We start from the raw sequence: 24,002 nt of genomic DNA, 5'->3' as shown, positions 1-24,002 counted from the left end.
GGGCAGGGGGCTGGACTCGATGATCTTCCGAGGTCCCTTCCAGCCCCAATGTCTATGAAATCTATGTACCTGCTTTGCTGCTGACTTTACCTGTAGCCTTGGGCAAGTTATTTAAACTTTATGTGCCTTAGTTTATCCCCATGTAAAATGTGGACTGTTGTACGTAATAACCTTGGGGAAGTTGTAAATAATGTCTGAGAAGCAAAAGCAAGCTCTTTGAATGAAAGGCACTGTACAAGTTCAGTATAGTATTAGCACTACAAGTCCTATTTGCCTATGCAGAATGCGATGTTTTATGACATCCCCTTTCTCATATAAGATTGTATCAGGTAATCAAGTCAATGGCAGTTATTTCGTTTGGGGATCGGCAGCATTTTTGGTGCGAGTGCTAAAAAGCCCTGCAACCTTGACTTGGAAGATGTTGGCATGCCAGGATGGATGGCTGGGGAACCGCGAGGGGCCCGATCCTTGTTGTGGCAGTGCAGCCCTGGCCCCTTCCCTGCCATGCACCCTGGGGCACACATGCAGCCCCTGTCTGCAGTGAGCCGGGCTGGGGCTCTGGACCCCAGTGCACCGGTTGCAGCCTCACGGCTGCCTGCTGTGACCACCCCAGGCCCTGGGCAAGCTCCTGCCACCTGCCATGGAGCCCCGGCTACCCGCAGGAGGGCTTGCAGCCTCCTGCCGCCTGCTGCGAGCAGCCCAGACTCTGTGATTGCAGCTGCACATGCACCTCTGGGCACAAGGCAGGGAAGAAGCCTCCCAGCTGCCTGCCATAGCCCAGCTGGGCTCTGGGCAGGCCTCTGCTGCCTGCCCCTGAGCCCAGGCCACTTCCATCAGGGCTTGCAGCCTCCCTGATAGGAGCAGCCTAGGCTCTGTGGCTGGTGGCACTTGTCCAGAGCCTGGGCTGGCTGGTGCCTAGCAAAATGTCCTCATGCGTCATGCACTGGCACGCGTGCTGGGGGTTGCCGCCGACCCCCGATTTAGATTGTAGAAGCAGTCCCAACAAAATCGGTGGCTTTAAGTAAGCCAGCAAATATCACATGACATTACTTCACATTGTAAATGAGATTTTACTTCATGTAGCAAGTATGTTTAAGTTGGGTTTTGAGCCGGCTGGGAAGGTGGCTGTATGGCTGTTCTGTTTTATTTTTCAGATCCGTAGCGTAAGGGATGCCCGAGCTCCTTTGAGCAGAAGAGGTCGCTAGTAGCTCATGCAAAACACTTTTTACAGGCTGCTGAGAGCCCTGCTCTTTGCTGTGCTTTCCAGGGCAGTAAGGCAGTCCACTGTTTAAACAGTGGCAAGCTGGCTCAAAATAGATGAGGGTGGACCTACAGCTCTTCCTCCTTCCTGAGCAATGAATTGAATAGTAAATTAACTGGAAGATGTGGAAAGCAAAGGAGTGATTTTTTTCAAACCCAAGATGCTGTTGATTCTGAGGTTCGTTTTACTCAAAGACCTCAGTATATCTAACACAGTATACACAAAACCAAAAACATCATGGCAAGAGAAATGACCCGCAGGCTTGGTTTATTTTTTTGTGGAAGCTTGTAACTCCGCTGGCCGAGATTGTCGATACGTGGTTTTTGCATTCAAATATTCATTGAACTACAGTTATATTATAGAGGGTATATAGTTCAGTTGTTTGGACAAAACCTGATGAATTTTGCTCGAAACTGGCCATTGGGTTCTCTGGTTACTAGCAGCTCTTTAATTCAAAGGACTGAGATTTAGCAATGAGATGTGTAACTATAAGTGGGTTGTGGCACCAAATGTATTTGTACTGGTCCTGAGACACTGGAGTGTAATCATGTCTTTTTTGATTACCCCATGGCAGCTGCTAAAGTCACGTGAGAATGAACGTCACATTATTCTTCCTCACTCAAAATAATGTCTGGATTCTCACAATCTGCTGTAGAGACACCAATGCTTTATGCCATTGGTGAGCTAGGCATGCTACAAGGACGTTGAAACAATCCTTCACGCCCCATAGTAGTGCTGTTTCGACATTAACAGTATAGAAATTTTGGGAGTCTGACCTGAATACGTTTCACTGCACTTATTTTTGTGGCATCTTCTCTAGTAGAATAATTTTTTGATTTCTCTCTCCTAAAGGGATGGGGATCTTCAGCTTTGCCAGATATGACAGTGATTTTTATAGTGCAAGCTACAAGGGCAGACTGAAGAGTGGCAAGAAGTATCCTGTAGCAGACTATTCAGTTTTCAGCGGCTATTATACTCCTGCAATTACGAGTTTGCTGCTTCTGAGATCCTGCAAGGTGAGTGCCTGGTGAGCTCTTGTGATTCACTGAAAGCCTTAAAATAACTTAGTTTCTAAGGGCCTAATTCTCCTCCCAGTTATGTAAAGTAGGAGCAACTAGTGAAGTCACTGGAACTGACCCAGTGGAAATCCTGGGAACCTGTCTGTATCCTCCAGCCCTGCACTTGAGAGGTATTACTATTTATTAGTATTGCTACTACTACCCTAGTGCTGAGATATCCTTGCTGAAGTCAGGTCTTGCCATATTAGGAACTGTACAAGCATGTAAATGGGACTGCCCATGTGCCAAAATGCTTACAGCCTAACTACACAAGCCAAGATAAAGGCAGAAGAAGGGAGGTGGTATAATCTCCATTTGACACCTGGGGAATTGAGCCACAGAGATATTATGACTTGCACAGGAAATCAGTGGCCATGGTGGGAACTGTACCTTAAGCATCTCCATCTTCCTCTGCTTAGAAGTGGTAGCTGTCCAGTACCGTGTCTGTGCCCTGTATTGCAAATGAAACCTTTGTGGATTGAGCCCATTTTGTACTGGAGTGTAGAGGGTGTAGGAAAGAACAGGGGAAAATACGGATAAAATGAATTGTTGAGGCAAACCTGTGTTTCAGACCCTGACCCATGAGATTGGGCACATCTTTGGACTCCGTCACTGCCAGTGGCTGCAGTGTGTAATGCAGGGTTCAAATCACCTGGAGGAATCGGACCGACGGCCACTGGACCTGTGTCCCATTTGTCTGCGCAAGCTGCAGTCTGCCATCCGCTTCAACATTGCAGAAAGATATAAGGTACACCAAGAGGTTGGTAATGGAAGGGTTTGTGCTCGGCCTTGGACCAGTGGCTGTCTGGGTCCAACATCCTGCCAGTGTGGAGTGCGTTGGAGAAAATGGAAATTGTCTTCCTGCTGTCAGGCACACCTGGTGACTTGTGCAATACTATATGACCGGGAACTCCTTACAGAGCGCTGTAGCTGTCAGCCCATGCCCTAGAGCTTGACATTTGAATACCACATAGTCAGCATACATTATGCAGCCCCAGCTAATGCTGCTTTTTTTTTTTTTTTACCTTTTAACGATGGTTCTTGCAGGCGTGAATCCCACAGCCACACTCGGTAGGAAGACGTATTCTCTTGGGTTTGTGCAGTTTAGTGGTAGAAACATTGCTGTGGTGCAATGGCTTATATCTCTGTTCTCTTGCTGCTTTTCTGATTCTCTCCGGTGTTACTTACAAGACTAAAAAAATAAAGGATCATATAAGTTCATGGTCTGTGCAGGAAATTGTGGTCTGAAACTTGCAACAGACTATCAGTGGTGATGCAGAATACTAGCCCTGTGGTTTGTTGGAAGCTAAATGTTTGCTTGTGCTGCTAAGTAGTGGGTAATAGAAGCAGCTATTTACACAGAGATGCAGTGCCTTTAAGATGCCTTTAAGTTGCAAGAATGCCTTGTTGTGAACACAGTTCACATGTTGAAAGGCTCCTAGCCTGTACAAATGGGGTTTTGTTGTTCACAGTACAAGAAGCGGAATACAGCGGAGAGAGAGAACAGTTCTGGAGTTGGTCGTTATTTTAATTCAGTTCTTCTTTGGTGCTTATTTGAAACTAGACTGCTGGTTCAACGTGTGCATTTCTTCTAGGCGTTGCTGAGGTGGATGGACGACGTTGGAAGTGGAACGGAAGCTGAGTTTGGGCATGCAGCAGAGGTGGGTTTGCCGAAACCAGTGGAAGCATTTAAGGAGTGCCGAGAGTGGGTAGTAAAATGTCTGGATGTGCTGCAGAAGTAAAGCATTGGAAAGTAGGTAGCATCAAAAGGAAATGATCCTTTATTTAACAGATTACTTCCAAGCTGACTACTTCTAAAATCTGTCATTTGATAAGGGTCGTCCAGTGCATTGTAAGCATCTCTTTAAATAAAGCTCCATCCCTTTTGACACTTCATTGAAACCATCCTCTCCCAGATGGTAACGATTTCCATGTGACCCTAAAATATTTAGTCTCTGCAATACTTCTATCAGCGAGCAAGATACAGTCTAACCATTATTGCTTTGATATGCAGCAAAACATATTTAGCATTTGTAAATAGACCTAGAATATGCTTTATAAATGCTTGTGGAGCATTGTGGTGCTTTTTTTTCATTTAGTCCTGTAGCACTGTTGAGTCCATGGTGATGAACATCCAGTGGGCAGAGCCCTAATGGAAAAGTTTGGTCGTTCCAAGAACAGCGCAGCAACTGTGGCCTGGTTGTGCTAGGTCTCTGGGCACTGTCAAAAACTCAGTGAGAAGATTCCTGTTCTCCTAGAAAACCTTACAAGAAGGTTCCTCCTATGTGATAGCAGAGATATGTCCACACAGAGCCATTTAGGGGGAGGACCCAAGTCAGTTTTTACTTGGTGTTTGCCTAGGAAATCAGGAAAAGGTCCCTAGGCACTTAACTTTAGGGGCAGAGTGAAAAGAACCTGGATAAAAGAAACAAAGCTGGAAAGATTTAATTGCTGAGCTGTGTGATGGGTTTAATTTCCCATAGCAGGATATTGTTTTTAATTACTGTTACCAAGACTCAGTTGCGCTTCCGTTTTGCTTTATATAATCATGTTAGGATCCTTCCTAAGTCTGCAGCTGCTAAATTGACCTGCTCTCATCATCACCCAAAGCAAGGTGATGGGACAGATTTCACGCTGTGCATTATTTTCAGGATTATTTCTGTACTCTTATCTGTGAAGGTGCATTGTTCTCCCTTCCTGGCCCAGACCTGCTGGAAGGAGTTCACTTTTGATTTCAGTTTAAAAATCTGCCATTCCTAAAATGGTGAAAAATATACACAAAGTATCTTTTATATGATTTTAGACCCTTAATCAGGCAAAAATATGTTCTAATAGCTGTGGTTATAACATGAGGATTACCAAAGTGCCATGTTTGTGGGAATGATGCCTGCCAGGTAAATGAAAGAGCACCATTTGTTTCTGATCCTGCTTTTGTCCTAAGGCTCTAATTTTGTAATCTCATCAATGGAGAGATCCTCACTGTTCAGGAGCAAATATTTACAAGCACTTAAGTGCTACAGGCGCTTTTTGCTCACAGGAGAAATCTCTTTGCTGTCAGTCTAGCTACCCGTATGAATGAAGTTATCCGGGTACTTAGGAGTTTGCAGAATTGGACCCTAATTTTGCTGAATCAAGAGTTAACAGTAGCTAAACTGTTGTGTTAACAGTAGGTTTTGGTTGCTCCCAAAAACCAAACTCCACAGGATATCCAGTACTGCATCCTCTTCATGTTTTTACAATTTGAAATGTATTCAATGGAAAAAAATATTTTGGGATGGAAACGTGGTCCCATTGAACCAAAATATCTGAAGAATTCATTTGGGTCTGGCTTGCGTGCTAGATCTCATGTGAAAAAGGGATTTGTTGGAATTAAAATATTTTAAAAAATAAATGTTTAATGTATATTTTTAATGTGCACGCTCAGGTTGCTCACGGGCATTGCAGTCTCTTCAGGTCCGTAAGAAGAAAGCTGGTTTGTAATGATAACGGGGGAACGTGACGGGAGAGGCATGGAATAGAGGGAAAATAGTTGAGAAGTGGCCCAGTTTCTTCTTCCTCTCTCTTGCAGCACGCGCAGCCTATTCCCTTTCAGAGGCAGTTTGTTCAATTCATTGCATTTCTGGGAAAGGGAAGGGAATGAGTAAAAATGCATGAGTGCAAGTGAATGAAGGGAAACCTTGCCAGGGTGAAGCAGCTTGTGCATTGGTGACTGTGTATAGGAAATTTGCTGATGCCAGTCTTCATAGCGTACTATTTATATAGCCGTATATAGTCAGTATTTTCAGGCAGAGGTGGTTTGGGAGATAAGATGCCTTAAACACACATGGGAATGTACTTCCTCACAAAAGGGATGTGCTTGGAAAACAGCAAACACTGTGCTTTTGAAGGACTCTCCAGATGTGTGAAAAGCAATATTTGTTTGGTAGTGTCTTCAGGCTTGGGCTACACAAACGTCCTCTCCAGATGTGTAAGACTTTGCAGGTCTGCTGGAGGAGCAGGGGGAAAGATTTCTTCAGAGCTCATGTGCAGGCAGGAGGTTTTGGGGCTCGCCTTCAGGGGCTCTCGGAAGCTGCAGCAAACACTGCTCCCCTTTGTCGTGGCTGCTTGTACCCACGTGAATCCTGAGGCTGGCGCGCTGCCTTAGCAGACGAGTTGTTCTGTCCTGCAATAGCACAGGCTGTGAAAGACCATGTGGTCACAAACCTCTGCTCCATCCATTCGTGTGCAACAAGCTTGTGGGAGGAGCAGGGCCTCGCTCTCACTCGCACGCACTCGTCTCACTGTACGGCAGGGAGGATTAAAACATGGCAGGCGGCAGCAGCAGGCAGTTCGATGCACCGTGAGTGCACCCACCTTTATTTTGACTGCATGGTGTGTTTGATCTAAGGCTGTGCAATAGCGTGACAGCTTGGCTTACCACGTTTGCAATAATGGAGTTCGCTTGCATGAGCTAGCCGTGAACATTTTCGTCCTTTGTTTCTGAAAGTTGCGTGTGATTGTCTGAGGCCCTGTATGGCTTACGGAGTCTGAGAAAGTAAATGCAGGGGCAAGTCAGAACTACAGGCTTGGTTGCAGCAGATAAATTAATGACAAAATGTTTGTAGGACGCTTATGCATGAGAGAAACACAAATCCAAGTGTGTGGGGCGGTCATGGGGATCTAGTTTGCTGCTATATGTATAACTTAGAATTTAGATCCTGCTCGATCTGACGTGGTTGCCCTTGTGTGGGGAGAGGCCAGCGGGGAGTAGCCTAGCAGTCAGGCACAAAACCTACATAGCTCTCAAGAGGTAGGCCCGGCTCTTGTACCATCCTGGCCACCTCTCTGTTAAGCAGGGGATGGCATGCCGATCAGCATGTATTGCCAACTCCTAGTGCATGCGCTGCAGTGCAGGGCAGATACCGGCCTGGGCAGCATCTTACTGCTTTGCAGAGGAGCAGTAAAATACACCCTCCTCTGCCTTCTCCCCGAAACTTCCTGAGCCTGCCTGCCCTGCATTGCCGGGGTGACAGGAGCTCCATGTGAGACTTGCATTGCTCCTCCCTCCACCTTGGCACACAGCTGGGGATGGTGAGGGCAGGGTTTGGTTTTGTGGCTCATCTGACTAGGGGGGCATTTCTAAAACAGGTGAGTGTAAAGCACAATAACTGTCAGTACCCATCTTTGAGGACACTGGTGCTGGAGTGTCCGTGTTCCCACATGAGGAGGTGCAATAGCTATTGCACAGGCTCTGCTGGGTGATTTCTCCATCTAGGCAAACGAGCCCTTACTGGTAACCCTTGGGCTTGTGGCCAGTTGCTGATGCCATGCAGGACGTCACAAAAAATTGCATGACCAGCACAGGAAAAGAACCTAGTGACAGGAGCATCCTAAGGGAAGGATTTCTGTGACATTTCGCACTCTGCAAGCTTTACCCAGGCAACTTTAATAGACTTCAGTGGGAGTTTTGCTCGAGTGAGAATGCCAGAAGCAAACCTTTATGATACGCTGCAGGAATTGCCCTGTTATTTATTCTGTAGGTAAACTGTGTGCCCTTTACTGTGCCATCTGGGTGCTTGTTTAAAACGAAGATCGAGCATCATGTGAAATTGTCCACAGAAGCCAGCCAGAACCAGCGGTATGGCCCACCGTGAGAACAACCCTTTCCTGCCAGAGGGCACTGATACACTCAGTAATCTCAGGCCTGTGAAGTCGAATGAGGAGCGGAGGTGTCTTGCGGCTTGAGTCTCTTTGCAGTTGGAAGGGATTCATAGATATAGGGATGCCTACTGTGGGTTTCCATTGACAGACCATCTCTTTCAACCAGGGGCAATCCCTACCTTCCAGACTCTGCTACCTCTCCATCTCCCATGAGAGAGCTTTCTCTTTTTGCAAAACGGTTGAAGCCGGAGAGGATGGTCGTGCTGAAAACTCTGGGAATCCAGAGATCAACTGATGTCTCATGGAAAAGCTTCCTCTAAATACATAGTAAGAAGAAATTTTCCATTGATAACACTATCCCCAGTCAGTTGGTGTCAGCCATGACCAAGGGAGCTGGCAGAGAGAGCAGGAAGGCCCCCATGCTATGTGCAAGCACCCTAAGCACCAAGTCCTGCCTGTAGCATTCACAGTGACTTCAAAGGGAGCTGTATCTGAGTAAGGCGAATGGGATTTGGCTTCATACCAAAAGTCAGACCTCAGGGAAAAGTCAGAATAGATGCTTGTGTAGGCTAGTCCCAAAATATTGCCTGAGAGAGTCCTAAGGGTTACTATGCTAGAGGGTTGCAGCTTTTACTGCTCCCCAGGCCGAGCTCACTGGACACGCCAGGCTGCAGAGTCCTCCGTGCTGTACCCAAAGTTCCCTTTTGTGCCAACTTCTCTCTCCACAGTTTCAGGAACTGACTGTATTTCCAGCTCCCCCATCTGCATCTGCCAGTGCCTCTATGGGTATCCCTCCCTCTCCCCATCATGGGTCCCAGGTTACCCCCTGCCAGAGCTCCATATGCCTTCCATTTCCCTCCTGCCTATGCTGTTGTCCTCACTGCCCGGGGATGTGCACCTCTCTGTTTCCTGTTTCTCCCAATGGCTCATTTGCTATTACCAGGGGTCCCATCCCCTCTTACCCCTTAAATTGGCAGCTCTGCCATACTCTCCTGCCCTGCCAGGTGTTTTCTGTGTCCTCGCTCCACTGACCTCCCCACTCTTCTTCTTTCTTTTCCTTCTGCCTGAAAGGTCGGTCATCCGAGGGAGCAGCATTTTCAGTGGTGTTGGGACCAGGTGCAGAACTGCGATAGGGGTGCCGTGCTGAAGCTCCTGTCAGCTGGTTGTTCACCTTATCAGCTCTTACAGAGGTGGCCAAAGCTATTGAGTGTGCTAACCAGATGCAAGGGGCTCCACTTGTCCTCAGTGTACCTGTTGCAGGTTTTCCCATATCAGCATCCTGCCCATTGCTATCTAGAAGGTGTTAAGAAATTAAGGCATTTCTCTATGCGTAATGCAATTAAACTAGACTCTGCGTGTATGCCTAGCCAACTCTGTGGGTTGCTAGTGTGGAACCAGGGCCCCCGGCCGTCCTCATCCACTTTTTCCTGGCTAGGAGAGCTGCAATACAGGAAATGCAGCTACAGTTATATAAGTTGACAGAACTAGAAGCAATGATCTCAAGTTGCAGCAAAGGAAGTTTAGGATAGATGTTAGGAAGAATTTTTTCACTAGGAAGGTAGTAAAACACTGGAACAAGTTACCCAGAGAGGTGGTGGTAGCATCATCCCTGGGGGTTAAGACCTGGCTAGACAAAGCCTTGTCTGGGATGATGTAGTTGGGGATGACCCTGCTTTGAGCAGGGACTAGATGTGACCTCCTGAGGTCCCTTCCAACCCTCATCTTCTACGATCTATGCTTCTGCGAAATCGGAAGGATCTTAGCCCTCCTGGAGCCATTTTGGGACCCAGTAAAACCTGGCTCTAAGCGTGGTACAAAAAAGGAACCAACAACCTTAATGATGAAAAGTGAAACATTGATTTCCTTTACAGCGGTTCAAAGGCTTTGTTTTGATGACCTTGAGCTGGCAAGAATATGTTAAAAAATATAAAAGGCAGGTGCTCCTCTGCACTGTTCAGTTTGGGGGATGAGAAGCAGAGGGGCAAGAAAATGACTGCAGAAGCTGTGTATGGGGAATTGCTGGGGAAGCACAGCTTCTCTAAATGTCCAGAAAATGTTCAGATGATTTGTTTCCGGACTCACGTCCATCCTCAAGGTGGTTTTGTCTCTCAACTACGCTGTCTGATGGGACCGCGGCAAGCGGCAGCGGTTGGGCAGGGTGCAACGACGAAGGGCAGTGGTGTCAGCTGCATTTTGATGGAGGTGAAAGTAAAGAAAATCATCCTCTTTGGATCTGTCCTCTGGAGATGTGCGTGTGTAATAAACCTGGTGTTTATGGCTGTGGCTTCTGTGCCAAAACCAATGATTTAGAATAACATGTTTCCCTGTAAGAAAGTCCTGGACTGTCACTCAGTTTTGCTCACTATAATGACTTGTTACAAATGCAACTTGCTAGCTCCAGTGTTAGATTTCATAACTGATTTTATTCAAGCTGACTTAAGGAAATCTGAGAAGCAGTTTTCTGAGAGCAAACCCTAAAAATCTGTATGACCTGGCAGCCAGACTCTTTAAATACCGTGTTTAGGTTGTGAATAAAGCAGCGAAACAGGAGGGGAATTTATTTTGCCATAGTAATCGTAGAGAGCACTCAAAAACAATAGTAGTTTCAACATTTTTGGATGCAGGTGGATGTTCAAATTGACAGCATCCAAGTTTTGTGAATCTTTCCTGTGCCTCCTATGGGCATAGCACACTAGAGGGAACTCTTCCCCACTTTATCCCGTACTGGAAGCTTCCCAAACCCCGATGTCTTCAGTTTCTGCACTGAAAGTACAGATGGGCCATGATTTGCCCTAAGTAATTATTGCAGGCAAAACCTTATTAAAAGAATAGAATGCACTTGTTTTTAATGCAGCATTTCAGTAAAAACCAGGGGCACTATCTTGTGGTGCTGGAGAAGAAATGAATAATTAATTACTCTGTAAAATAAGGGATGGATGGTTGAGATGTGGCATCCTTTAGCTGTGCTGCAAGAAGCCACAGATTAGTATCTGTCCTCCCAGACTTTTCCCCATGTAGGTTATTACTATAATTTGTTGGGTTTTTTTCTCTTTTAATGAACAAGCTAAAATTAAGTTAGAATTGTCTTAAGTTCCTATGTTGGTAAATTTTCAAAGGGGAAAAATTGGCCTTGGATTTTCTTTTCAGACGGGAAAAATAAGGCCTGAAAGCTCTCTTCCTTTCCAGTCTCTGCAAGCCAAAACAAATAATTAAAAGGTGGGAATTTTTGAAGTTCAGGTTTTGCCTATTTTGACCAACTTGATCCCTGGTAGATCAAGACATCAAATACCAACAAGGTAACATCTAATAGGAAGTTGTTACTGACTTATGAATGCCCATTTAGCTAAGATACTTTGGAAATAAGTTCTTTGTTGAAAACCTCCCAAACCTTTCAACTACTTCCTTCCAACTCGTCCAACAATAGACAGCTTAAAAAAAATTGGAAGACCTATGTACATGAAGAAGGCAGTAAAGATGCATCATACAGAAAGGTTCTTAAAAGTTGCCCTATGCAACTGCCTTCATCTGTATTTGGCAGACATGAGCCTGATTGACTAGATAAGTTTGAGAGAACTTACTTTATACCATCATAGTTAAAAGAAGTAATTGCAGAAGTGCCCTGATTTGAAGGGATGAAGTACTGGTGTTGAGGGGAATGCCTCGCAGGAGGAGACAGCAGCTGTTGGTAACCACTTCTGTTCCAGGATGGTAAAGAAACCAAGTCACACCCTAACATACAGATAAATAGTTTCTTCTCTTAACAAACTGACAGCTGCCCAGCAGAAGAGCAGTGGTACTTTGAATAAAGTGACAGTAACATTTCCTGATAGCCTCTGTAATGGTAACAAGCTATTGCCTGGATAGCAAAATAGAAGACTTATTTTTTTGTTAATAGAACAGGAATGAAGAAGAGTTAGGGTGGCTCAATGGATATTGCCCTGTGTAACTAAGAGTAAAATGGTTGGGAATGCACCGAGCAGCAGCTTTGATGTCTAAAATGATGGTCCTGCTGTTCACAAAAGTTATAGACTCTCTACAGTGGTGCCTAAAAACACATTGCTAGTACAGTTATCTATCAGAATGAGGATTGACTTATGCCAAGAACTATGCTGGTAAGAGTTTCCTCAGGCTACCAGTGTTCATTTATGGGCAGTGTTAATCCGCCAGCACGCAGGTAGTTGCTGTAAGAGAGTTCATGGTTGCTCATTCCAGGAATGGCAACATGATACTTGAGTGTAGGAAAGCGGTGTGCAAGGAAGATCGATCACTAAAAGCCCTTCTGAAAAGGGAGTTCTGACAATCAAGGCTTTCAGTCATAACTAAAAGGTGTATCATGGTTTTGGTTTTTTTGCCAACTAGATGCCACACTGGTTTGGTGTGGGGGGGAATCACGCAAGAGATCTGAGAAGTTTTTTATGAAAAAAAATTTATTGCAAAACTCAGTGTTTTGTGACACTTCCAGGAGTTCACTAAATATATTACAGAACAAACTAGCAAATCCTGTTTTGAACACATTAAAGCCTGCTTCTGGGTCTTTTGTGCGTGCACACATACTCATACGCTCGCCTGCTCTTGCTATTACTGTATGTACAGAAACTGGAACCTCCCTGTGCAGTCAGTCGCACACATTTAATCTGTATTGGAAATCCTCGTAAAAAGAGACAGTAGAACCTCGTTAATCTGCAGAACAGGTAACGTACACACACTCATCCAGAGAACCTGCAGCCTTGTCCACTTCTAAGCAAAGTGCTGTAGTGAGGTCTCTTATTATTAAGACTTCATTAATTTTTACAGTTATTCTACAGAACACTGACCAGCATGCTTGAAGTATCATAATTTAAAATTAGCTACACTTAAAAAAATAAATAAGTACATGTTTGTTGCCATATTTGTTCTTTAGTTATTCACAAAAAAAGTCTAGCAACCTACAATGGGTCTTCCAGTCATTGGTGCAACTTAGCGAGGTTCTGCTGTGTATGATAAAGTGCTGAAGGCATATAAAGGACACAGAGCTGCAGCATGATCATGATAGTTCTCAGGCAGTGACAAGGAATTGCAATAGCCACTTGTTGCAGGAGTGCCTGTTTCTTTTTGGACATCTAAGACAATTTAAAAAAACCCAAAAGCACCTTCCCAAAAAGAGAATTTACAGATTGTCCCACACTTCTATGGCTGGTAAAATACACAGACATGGTAACATAGCAGTTAATGGACAATGCCACTTCCATTTAAAACACAGAAATATTTTTCAAGGTGTGTGTACTCACAACCAAAACAGACTTTTTTTTGTCCCCCTGAGTTGCTTAGTGGCATACAGATGCATAAAAATGGGGCAAGAAAGCTTGTCACCATGGGCGCATCTACACATCACTGTACAGCGACGTTGCTTCATACTAAAGCATGGCGTGGTACGGGTGGCGCATGCTTAGATTTTCCCGCTACGTCACTATAGGGGTACACTGTATCCGGGAAGTGTGCCGCTACGGTGACATAGCTGGCAATCGCGTGGTTGCTACGTTGCTGTAGCGCAGCACACAGCAACATGGCACATCACTACGTTGTCATAGGGTGACCTGTTGATGCGCCCCTGGAGTAGGAATCAACTAAAAATAAAGTGAATGAACAGCCAGTATGCTGTCTTTTACAGTTCCCTTCTTTACACGTAAATCAGGCTAAGTTGGGAAATGCACAAAGGGCCCAACTTTGTGCTCACAAAACTAAATAGTAAAATACTCAATGAGTTCAGTAGGAATAAGAGACTGACAATTGTCTTTGCATTTAAGACCAGTTATTCGATGCCTATAGTAGCTTAAGAAAACATCCTTCATATTATAAAGGATGTAAGCTGTTATTTGCAACCTGTGAGGACAAGTGCCTTTGCTGCCTCATGTTAGCTGCAGCGATTTTTATTGGTGTGAATTCAGTAGTGCTGCAGGGATGTGTGTCCAGTAGTAATTGAAAAATTTGCAAATAGGTTTAGATACTAAACATACAGGACCAGATCCTCAGCTATTGTAATTCTACCTAGGTCAGAGCTGTCAGTTTACAGTACCTGAGGACCTGAAACCCACAACCTATGGAAAGATGCACTGAATATGCAAGTTGCTATCCAGCAGTTTGTTCTCTCTTTTTTTTTCCCCTCTCTCAAAGAGCATGGGTTGTGTAAGACTTATCTATTAAAAACAGACAGCAGTCACTACAACCTAGGCTTAAAACAAAAAAGAAAGATGGAAAGAAATTAAGTTTGTGATAGGCATTGAAAGAATTGGTACGAAGAGGTAAAATGGCTTTTTTGCTAAGCCACAGGATTATTTTTCCTCTCCAATACAAAATTATTTGACAGCTTTTAACAACCTCCAAATAATTTAAAATAAATACTAGTTTAAATTAAAAGACAATATATCTGATCAAACAGGAAACATTTCAAGGATGCTTGTATGGAGAAAAAAAATCCCCCTCCAACTCTCTCTCTGCAGCAATAACTGGCCATTTAAAAAAAAAAAAAAAGTGATAATCTCCAACTTCCCAGCATTGATGGAGTTCAAGTTAATTAAAAAAAAAAAAGACCCAGAACCCCACCATTAACTATGTCATAAATCAGCTATTCAGTCTATCCCCTTCCCCACCCCTTGAACCATCCAAAAACAGAAATCTAAAAACTAGAATCCATATTTTTTAGGTAGAAAACCCCAAAAGTTCAAGTTGTGTTTAGTTACTGTCTCTACTTCAGCATATCTACTCTGTTGATTGAATTGGGATTGCCATTCAAGATGCTTGCAGGCAAACAAAGACTGTGAGCTAGTTAATAGAGTTGTATGAGCCATTTTTGACTTTCATAAGGTCCTTAATGAAAGTCTTTTACTTGATCAATAGAACCGTTAGGTACTATTAAGAAAGCAGGAATGTGACTTATCTTCACGCTGGACAGAAATATTCTTCCATAGCTTGCGGCACATGGCCATATTTCAAATGGAATCTGCCACTGCTAGATATTAAAAAAATATATCAAAAGCAATTTAAAAAAAAAGGGAGGGGTGGTATAAAGAAAGTGTTGGTAGCAACTGTTCACACTTAAAACTTTGCATTCCCTTTAGAGTGGAATTTAAAATATGGAGTGGAGCTGACTCCATTTCCCTTCCCAGTCTTACACAGCATCTAGGAGGTTAAAGGAGGACAGCTTTTTTTTTTTTTTTTTTTTTTTTAGGCCATGCTTTCAGAGCCTTTTCCTGAATCATCTACTTTCCCAATATCTGTTTCAATAAAGTCATCTGGTAAATTTACTGGAGCTTCTGACGTGTTTTCCTCCAAGTTCAGCTTCTGATTTTGACACAGTCCTGTTTTGCATGGTCTGACAAAGGCCAGGAACACACTACCGAGGATCATGCCAGCAGCGCAGGAATAGAAAGCTGACCTGTAGTTCTGCGTCGTGTCCACTAGTACACCTAGGAAGGGAACATTTTACATGAATTAAAACGTAAGTGCAAGAGGTATCTCTTTTCCTGTTCCTCTCCTCTGTTAACCCCTTTCCCTCCCTCCCTCCATCTTCCTCTTCAAAATGTTTCAGTGCAGGTACTTCTGTATCAGTGTTTTTGCATGACAAACTCCAGTTTGCAATGCTTTTAGTCAGGAAAAGAAGTTAAACGTAACTTGGAGGGGACTAGACAGCGTCTCCCCACAGAGGGTTTACTTGTCTTCCTGTTCTTTCCTTCAGTTACTATTTAGATGGTTTTTTCCCTTTAAAACCATATCAAGTATCAACGTATTACATGTTTCACTGACATCTGCCAGTATAAGACTCGCTTATTTTGCAAGATGTATAGTGCTAGTAGGCACAAGCGAGTCATTTCGCTGAAGCCTGAAAGGATGCCAATTTTAGGCATCTAACTGGAGCAGGGTAGCACTGCAGTATTTCTGCTTTCCTCTGAGGCTCCTCTGTAGAAGCTGCCTCATTTCCAGGACACTGAAAGCTAGATCCCTGCATTGCAGCAACTTTCCTTTCCAGCTTGGGAGGGCTGCTCGGGATGCCACTTAGCATCAGCCCGCTCCGCGGGCTGACACAGAGCCCCGACCACACTGAACTCACTACAGCACAGTTAACGAAGTAAAAAAGGCATCAATAATAGTAATTGCTATTATAGCTACCAAAAGAAAAAAAAAAAAAAAGTTACCTGCCAGGGGTGGTCCAGCCAACCCAGATAAGCTCTGAATAAACACATACACTCCTGCTGCAGAAGACATTTTCTCAATGCCAGCTACATCATCTTCGGCTAACAGAGGAATGTGTGTGCCTGCTACGGTCCCAAGCATGAACCCGAAAAAAATGCTACACGTCATCAGTCCCCAGAATTCATAGGCAAACGGGAATGCCAACAGAGCAATGGACAGCAGAATGACACAGATGAGTTCAATGTAAATCTTGCGGATAGGCTTTTTGTTGAGGACCCAGCCAGCACCAATTCTTCCAAAGACTTCAGCAATGGCCATGGCAGATAATATATAGGCTGAATGGTCCTTGTCGATGCCAAGGCTGAGACCGAGAGGAATGATGTACAGCGAGGGGGCAAAGAAGCCCAGAGTGGCAAAGAGACCGAAGAGTGCGTAACAAATAAAGCTACAGTCTTTCATCACGGAAAAGTCCAGTAGCTGTAGTTTGGTTTTTGGTTCTTCAGGGGAGCTGCTAGTGTCGACAAGCATCTGGGCCGTTTCCTTTGGTTCTTCACTTTTCAGCTCCGTTTTGGCATTTCCAGGCACGTTGCGAGGTGAGGTAGTTACTTCTACTCCTGAGTCGAAGGACTCTATTGAGGTGCACGTTTGCTCGTTTTCAAGCATGTACTTTGTTTCTGTATGCTCTTCTACTGGCAATACTTTTGCTACTTCTTGCACTTTGATTATAATAGGTCGCAGCAGCGATCCACAGATGACAATGTTTAACTGTAGCATACCAACAAATAGGAGACTGTACCTCCAACCAATCTGCTCTTTCAAGGCAGTAATAGCTGGGGAACAAAAAAAATTGAGGGGGGGGGGAAAAACACATTATATAAGCCTCCGATCCTGACTGGGAATATTAATATGTAATTATGTAAAAAGAAAAAATTCCAAACTTAAAAGCTTCTGGGTCAGATTCTGCTCTAAACTGGAGTCGACACGGTTCTAGGTATTGTGGTATCTCAGATTCCCCCAACTCCCAAAAGAAGCACAAGACAAGTTTCCCAAGTCAGCCAATATTTGACTTCGGGATTCAAAGACTTATGCTAGTACTATGTTGCCTAATACTTCACTATCTAGGGGCTGGCCAGCAGTGGTCAGCCTGCTAGTCCCCCCCTGCCCTTCCTCTCTTCTTGGGCAAGGAACTGTTTCAGTTTCCTACAGACAGATTTGCAAGGAATGAGTAGGTGTTTTTTTATAGTGAGCATATGCGCAAACTCAGTTTTCATTTCCTTTCCTACCTGACCCCACTTTGAAGCCAGCTAAGAGAGGAAGTCTGGTTTCTTCAATTAGTGGTGTACTACTGCTGCTTGGATACAAACTTTTCCTTGCAAAAGAAAGGTTTCTTGAATTGAAAATTGGTAGTTTGCATTAGTTGAAGGCAGATCACCACATTAAAACACTCTCTAAACAGCAAGGGAAAGGCTTCTTTTATTAGCTACTCTGAAGCGTGCTAGGTCTGAAGGATTGGTCTGTAAAATTTGGTTTCCCCAGGAATGAGGTCTTGGATTTCATACAAGACATACCCTCAAGCTGCAAGTCCACCAACCTTTCAGGGTGAATTCCTTTTACAGCCCATATTTAAACAGCTGCAGTTACTACCCCATCTTATTTTTAGACTACAAGATCTATTCAGGGAACTACTAGGTTGGTTATCAGTGTAATTCAGCTTGCTACGCCAGCAGCAGCCCCACTCTTCCCTGAGACCGAATGACTCATTTCAGTAGCAGAGGAACAGATGTCTTCTTACAGACTGACACCATTAGGAGAAGTTTCCAGAGGAACCCTGCTCCAAGGGCAGGGGGAGGCACTGGAAGGCTAGGGCTGTGTTTGTTGGTGTGTTTGGGGATGTTGCCATGGAGGTGGCTGACCCCTGATGAAAGGGAGATCTGTGCACGAGATGAAGTAGACTAGGTTGTCATTAAACCTCTACTAGCCCCACTCTGCTCCGGTTGAAGAGCACTCATTTCAGTGACCATTTTACTTCTGCAGGAAGTCAAACCACTGTCTTGTCCTCCAAAGAAGTAAGAATATGAATGGACTGCTAGTCAGAACATGGACAGTTTACCTGCTTAAGGCATTCCTCCAAAAAAGTAAGTCTTGACCGTCTATTTTGCCTCAAAGACCCGGAGTACCGGGGTACTATCTGCTACACTACACAGCAAGCGTCACCTGAATTGGCTGAAAGGAAGAAGACCATAGAACATGTACGTTTAAAAATGTGCGAGTCAGCGTACCTGGTGCAAAAGAGAAGACAGCAAAACATTCTCCTGTAGATGCCACCGCAGTGACCAGTGAACGTCTTTTTTCAAAATACTGTGACAAAATGGTGACAGTCGGGAGAAAGGAGAGGCAGTATCCCAAGCCTGTGAACAAATGCCAAAAATTGCCATGACAACAACTAAGAAGGAAAGGGACACCGACGTTATAACACGTTAAAGCCAGTGTTCTTGGTGGTGAGATTGCAGTATCAGTTCTGCCAACTCAGCCATTCAGCCTAGAAAAGAATCACGGAGGAAACCAGAATGTTAATTTTTTGTCCAGAAAGACAACCCATTACCTGCTGCTGCTTAACCCTACGGAGTTGAGAATATGCAAATACTTCGCACTTCAAGCCAGACAATCAGTTGACGTCCCCCCAGTGTGAAGGCAAACTTACTGCCTGTTTACCCTTTGAATGCCCGTGCTGGTTTGGCAATCATTGTTATTCCCACTGAGCAAGTGGGAAGTTGAGCTGTGGAGGGATCAGAGGACTTGGCCCTGAAGGCCGAGTGACTTCATCTCCCATGTAAGTGACTGACTCATGAGTGGTCAGCATGTCCGTAGGAGTGCTTGGAAGCTTCCAAGATAGTCTCTTAAATGACCTCTCTTTGGTCACCAAGGAAGCATGAGGGAGATGTGGGGAGGGGGAAGCCCACATCTCTCCAGTGGCTTAACCACAAGGTTATCCTTCCTTTTGGACAGAGAGATTGTTTTAAGAGAGCGTGGACTCTTCACAGGAAGGCAAGGGGTTGAGGGGATTGCAATACTCACAAAATGTAGATAAAGTGTGCACACCAGGGGTGGGCAAAACATTGCCCATGGGTCAGATCTAGCCCACCAGGCCATTTTATCTAGCCTGTGGGGCCCCTAAAAAGTTTATAAAGTTAATATTTATCTGCTCCTGGCTGCCTGTCAAAGATGACAGGAGCCAGAGGCAGTAAGACCCAGGAGGAGCCTCAGCAGGAGGATGCACCCCCAGTCATGTCGTTGCCTCGCACTGCCCCAGCACCATGTGGCTCCCAGCTGCATTGCTGGACCAGGGAGCACAGGGCCATGCCAGTACAGTGTGTGTATTTGTTTGTAGGGCAAGTCCCACATGCATACCCCACCATACACATACACCCATACCCCTCCTTGCATTGCCATACATGCAGACCCCCACGCCCACACCCCTGCCACCCCCCTCTTGCAAACCCATACCTATCCACCCCCGCACCCTCCTGCCATATACGAGAGTAAGGCTTCATGTTACGCTATTATATACAATCACGTCTATACACATTACACAAACACATTAAACCAGGACAAAAATAATTTACTGAAATCAAATGAATTAATGTTTTAGATGTTTGCATTTTAGAATATAATTTGGTATTTGTCTGGTTCAGAGATGGCAAAACCCCTTACTGAAAAGAGTACTTCCAGGGGCAAGGGGAGGGACTTTTGGTGGCAAAGGTCAAGGGGCGGGACTTCGTCACAAGATGGCAACTGGGGGCATGGCACTGGTCAAGGCACGGGGCTAGCCATGCAGTCCTCTGTCCGGAATAATTGCCTGCCCCGGTGTACACCCTTCCCCTGGATATGCAAGTTGGATAAAATGAGGAGTGCGTGCATGTTTGAGGGACGCAGATGAAGCAGTCCGTTTCCCACAAGATTTTAGAATACAGAATCGCCTTCCCCCTCAAGGAAAAACAAGCCAAAAACTAAAATACCCAAGGCATCGATGGTATGCAATTAAACACAGGACTCAGGCAGAAGTGGCGGGGGGGATGAGAAGAAATCCGTTTTGAAGCACCAACCTACTTAAGAAGACTGTGAAAGAAGTGGATTTTAGGGAGGAGCGAGAAGAAAAATGTTTGGTCAGCAAGGGGTAGGAGACTTCCCAATGCCAGGCAGCAAGCTTGAAGAGGAGGGTGGGGGGACAATGGCAAGGAAGCTATTATACATGGAGTAAAAGGGAAGGGGCCTCTCTTTTTAAGGTTGGTTTAGGATAAGGAAAAACAACTTTTATTAAAATTGCATTTGCTGGAAGCTTTGGCCAGTGGAGCTAACTTACCAGAGATGACGCCAATGGTGATATACATTTCAACAACCGAGTGTGCGAAGGAGGCGGTGATCATTCCGGCACTGACCAGTATCCCTCCAGCCATCACCACCAGACGGTGACCAAAGCGATTGCTTAGTATTGTTGACAAGGGAGCTGCATTGGCGGAGGGGGAAAGAGAGAGCATACTGTATTAGACCAGGACTACAAATCTTGGCAAAATCCTCCCCAAGTTGAGCAGGGCCAGGGTTGGTTCCCCTCAGTATTTCCCATTCTTATACCCCCATCACTTTTTAAAGGAAGGCAACAAGTCCCATCTCGTGCTAACGACGCGGGAAGTTAAGAGGACCGGCCCACACTCGTAGAACGAGTCTGTGACCGAGAGCTCCCCACTGGCCGTTCAGAACGAGGATGCAGCGCAGAGATCTGGACATTGCAAAGGCTCCACGAGGGAAACGGTGGGCACGGTTAGTGATCTTACTGGTCATCTCCTTGCTCTTGCATGGTAAGCAGTTTGTCAGTCTTCAAAGGTTTTCAGATGGGGGCTGGAGTTGGGGAACCAGAGAGGAGGAATATATGTGTACCCCGTGGAAACCCTCAATAGCTATATGGGTGCATCAAGGACAAGAACGGAAACCCTGCGTCTTTAGGAGCTCAGCTCGGACTGGTGGGCTTACCTGTAAAGGTTTGCACAAATACGCATATGGAGATTATCCAGGATATTCTGCTGTTGGTTTCATCAAAACTTTCCATCAGGTCATTAAAGAAGACTCCAAATGATTTTAAGATGCCATATGTAAGTGCTTCCACGAAGAAGAAAGCAAAAGCAACAGTCCAACCCCATCCTCCGTCAGGCACTTTAGTATAAACGTTTGGAGTGGTGCACGACATCTTTACAGCTTTGACAGTCATTTTGAATTTAGAATGGAGGGCTGGAAGGAGGAAAAAAAGCAAGGCATCTTTTTAAGTTAATTTTGCTTACACAAATATGCGGCCTAATAACTTTAACATCGGTAAATAGAAGCAAGAAGAGTCTTTTTCCCTGCTGCGGTGAGAGCACGCAGGCAGAAGTTTCTCTTTTTTTATGACGGGATACGGCTCATTTGTACGCCGTTTGAATCAAGAACCAGAAACAGGCCACTCGGCATCGGGATAAGCTGTTCTGATCAGCAAAACCAGCAACGAAACGCATCCGAGTGAAATGCAGGAGGGATGCAATTCTTGAACAACCTGCAGCAGAACCCCGAGGCTCGTGAAAGGTCACAAACTTCAGAGCCGGGCCGCGGCCATCATATTTAGCAGAGAGAAAACCAGATGCAGAGGGAAGATGCAAGACTTTTCCACCCCACACTTCCAGAAGGGCAACCGCTGAGCCCCAGACTGCGGGTCAGACCTTCAAGGCTGAAGAATCACCTACGCCTGCCACCCCCCAGATCTCTCTTGAGCTGCTTCAAGCCATGAAATGTTTTCTTGAGCATTCACCATTTCTGTTCAGATTACAGAAGAGAGGCAAAGCGATTCTTTGGAGCGGCGGGGCTCATCCCAACGGCCTCTTTGGAGCAACTTTCAGCTCCTCCACCTCCCCACCCAGTCCCCCGGGTTAACACGGATGCAGCCACGCGCACACGTTCTCCCTCGTTGCCCTCCAGTGATTCCTGGCGGCGTGTAGTGCCGAAGCTTTCACCCTGCACGCAGCTTTACCGCCTATGCCCGATTCCTCCTCCCCGGGGGAATCAAGCAGCTGGAGTTACAACTCACCCACTGCTAATCCGGTTACTCTACACTGCTGACCTCCCCGGAGCCGGGCTCAGGGACGCAAGTGCAAGGATTTCTCTGCAGCTGCTGGCTTCCATCCTCTTGCTGCCCCTCGTGGGAGGGTCCTGGATGCCCGACCTTGGGGCCTTTGCACCCAGTCCCCGCGGGCACCCGTCTGCACTAGGCTCAAGGCTCCATTTGCTCTTCATTTCAATATATGAAGGTTCACTTTCGACTCTCCTCCAAAAAAACCCTCTTCCCCTAGGAACACCACTGACCTTTGGACCCCAGGACTTAAGGCATCTCCTTCACATACACAGCAGAAGCCTCTGCTTCCTTGCACCAAGTATAACCCACCAAAACCACCCAACCAACCAAACCCCTGAACGGTGAGTTTGTTATCCTCCCCCCATCTTTGCTCTGCTCTTCTTGTCCCCCAAACCTTTCCCTGCCTCCATTTTGTACTCCGGTCCCTTCAGCCTCCATTAAGTTCACCCAAGGGTTGGTGACTGCCTACCTGCCGGGGGTGAAGCTGGAGGGCGGGTCTGGGCGAGGAGCCGCACCTGAGCGCTGTCCGGGAAGGGCGCAGCCCAGCATCTCGGCCGGGCGGAGGATGCGGGGCTCCCTGCCCGCCTGGATACATTGTATCCGGCCCGCGCGGATACATTGTATACAGTTCAGCTCGCTTCCGCGCCGCCCGGCGCTGCGGCAACGGGCTGCGGGGCTGCCCCGTTTGCAGCATTTCTCCTTCTTGTTTTTTTTTAGGGGAGGTGGGGGTTGTTTTGAACTTGAGAGCCCCGGCTCCGGGAGCGGCTTGCACTTACCGGGGCGGGCGCAGGCACGCGGGAGCCGGCAGCGGGGGCCGCCCCGAGCCCCCCGGTCCCGGTGCAGCTGCCGGTCCCTGCTCCGCGGCGGCGCTGCTGCTGCCGGCGGCTGCGGCTCGCTCAGCCCCTTATGTACCGGCTCCAGCCGGTCTCCGCCGGCGCGCGCCGCAGCGCCATGTGCGCGGGGACCGCCCGCCGGGGGAGGAGCGGGGCCCGCGCCGCACGTGTGCACGCCCGGCCGCTCCCGCCCCGGCTGCAGCGCGCCAGGGGGGCTCGACATCGTACCGGCGCCTGCACCCCCGTCTTCTTCGCCCTCCCGGGCGGGCGCACCCTCCACACTTGCCACGCTGCCTCCTCATAAAAAACCCCGGCGCGGAAATAGTTGCCTTAATTTGAATGAGAGTAAAAGGGGGTCTAAAACCCTGTTTGCTTTGCCTTCCTGGACTTCATCAGCCATGCTGATAAAAAAGCCTGAGCGCAGAAATAGTTGCCTTCATTTGAAAGTGTCGACAGATTTTAAAAGGCATCTAAAACCCTGTTTCCTTTGCCTTCCTGGATTTGTGCGCTGTGGACACTTGCCACATTGCCATGCTCATAAAAAACCCCAGTGCGGAAATAGTTGCCTTAATGTGAATGAGAGTAAAAGGGGGTCTAAAATCCTGTTTCCTTTGCCATCCTGGACTTGTGCGCTGTGGACACTTGCCACGTTGCCATGCTGAAAAAAAGCCTGAGCGCAGAAATAGTTGCATTAATTTGAAAGTGCCAACAGATTTTAAAAGGCATCTAAAAAACCCTGTTTCCTTTGCCTTCCTGGACTTGTGCACTCTCGACACTTGCCACGCTGCCGTGCTGATAAAAAGCCCGAACACAGAAATAGCTGCCTTCATTTGAATGTGACTTGACAGATTTTAAAGGGTGCCTAAAACCCTGTTTCCTTTGCCATCCGGACT

At 46.1% G+C, this 24,002-nt stretch overlaps 2 protein-coding genes and 1 long non-coding RNA gene across 5 annotated transcripts in view; 2 read left to right on the top strand and 1 right to left on the bottom strand.

Annotated features, from left to right (window-relative positions):
• Positions 1-24,002, top strand: part of AMZ2 (archaelysin family metallopeptidase 2) — a 39,173-nt gene that overhangs the window by 5,767 nt on the left and 9,404 nt on the right. Inside the window, exons 5-7 of one of the 2 annotated variants that reach the window (XM_014601834.3) lie at positions 2,114-2,277; positions 2,891-3,067; positions 3,915-3,980. In XM_014601834.3, the coding sequence (XP_014457320.1) occupies positions 2,114-2,277; positions 2,891-3,067; positions 3,915-3,980 (407 nt within the window). Of the gene's footprint in view, positions 1-2,113; positions 2,278-2,890; positions 3,068-3,914; positions 5,711-24,002 lie in introns of those variants that run through there. The other variant, XM_006272998.4, reaches the window with a different exon arrangement.
• On the top strand, positions 6,554-13,140 carry LOC109284786 (uncharacterized). The gene is made up of 2 exons (XR_002092364.2): positions 6,554-6,658; positions 7,839-13,140. It is a non-coding gene; the product is annotated as an uncharacterized LOC109284786 (long non-coding RNA).
• SLC16A6 (solute carrier family 16 member 6) lies at positions 10,363-23,163 on the bottom strand. 2 transcript variants are annotated; one of them, XM_059732031.1, is made up of 6 exons: positions 23,053-23,163; positions 21,151-21,405; positions 20,486-20,629; positions 18,405-18,533; positions 16,128-16,955; positions 10,363-15,401 (listed from the first exon to the last, which is right to left on the bottom strand). In XM_059732031.1, exons 2-6 carry the CDS (start codon positions 21,383-21,385, stop codon positions 15,160-15,162), a joined length of 1,578 nt encoding a protein of 525 aa, XP_059588014.1. In that variant the 5' UTR covers positions 21,386-21,405; positions 23,053-23,163; the 3' UTR covers positions 10,363-15,159. The 2 variants fall into 2 exon arrangements, with proteins under 2 accessions (XP_059588014.1, XP_059588015.1); XM_059732032.1 differs by lacking the exon at positions 23,053-23,163 and adding an exon at positions 22,746-22,858.

The sequence above is a fragment of the Alligator mississippiensis genome, chromosome 8, assembly GCF_030867095.1.
Source record: "Alligator mississippiensis isolate rAllMis1 chromosome 8, rAllMis1, whole genome shotgun sequence".
NCBI lineage: Eukaryota > Metazoa > Chordata > Crocodylia > Alligatoridae > Alligator > Alligator mississippiensis.
Note: the sequence above shows the minus strand (reverse complement) of the source record. Positions and strands in the feature narration are given on the sequence as shown.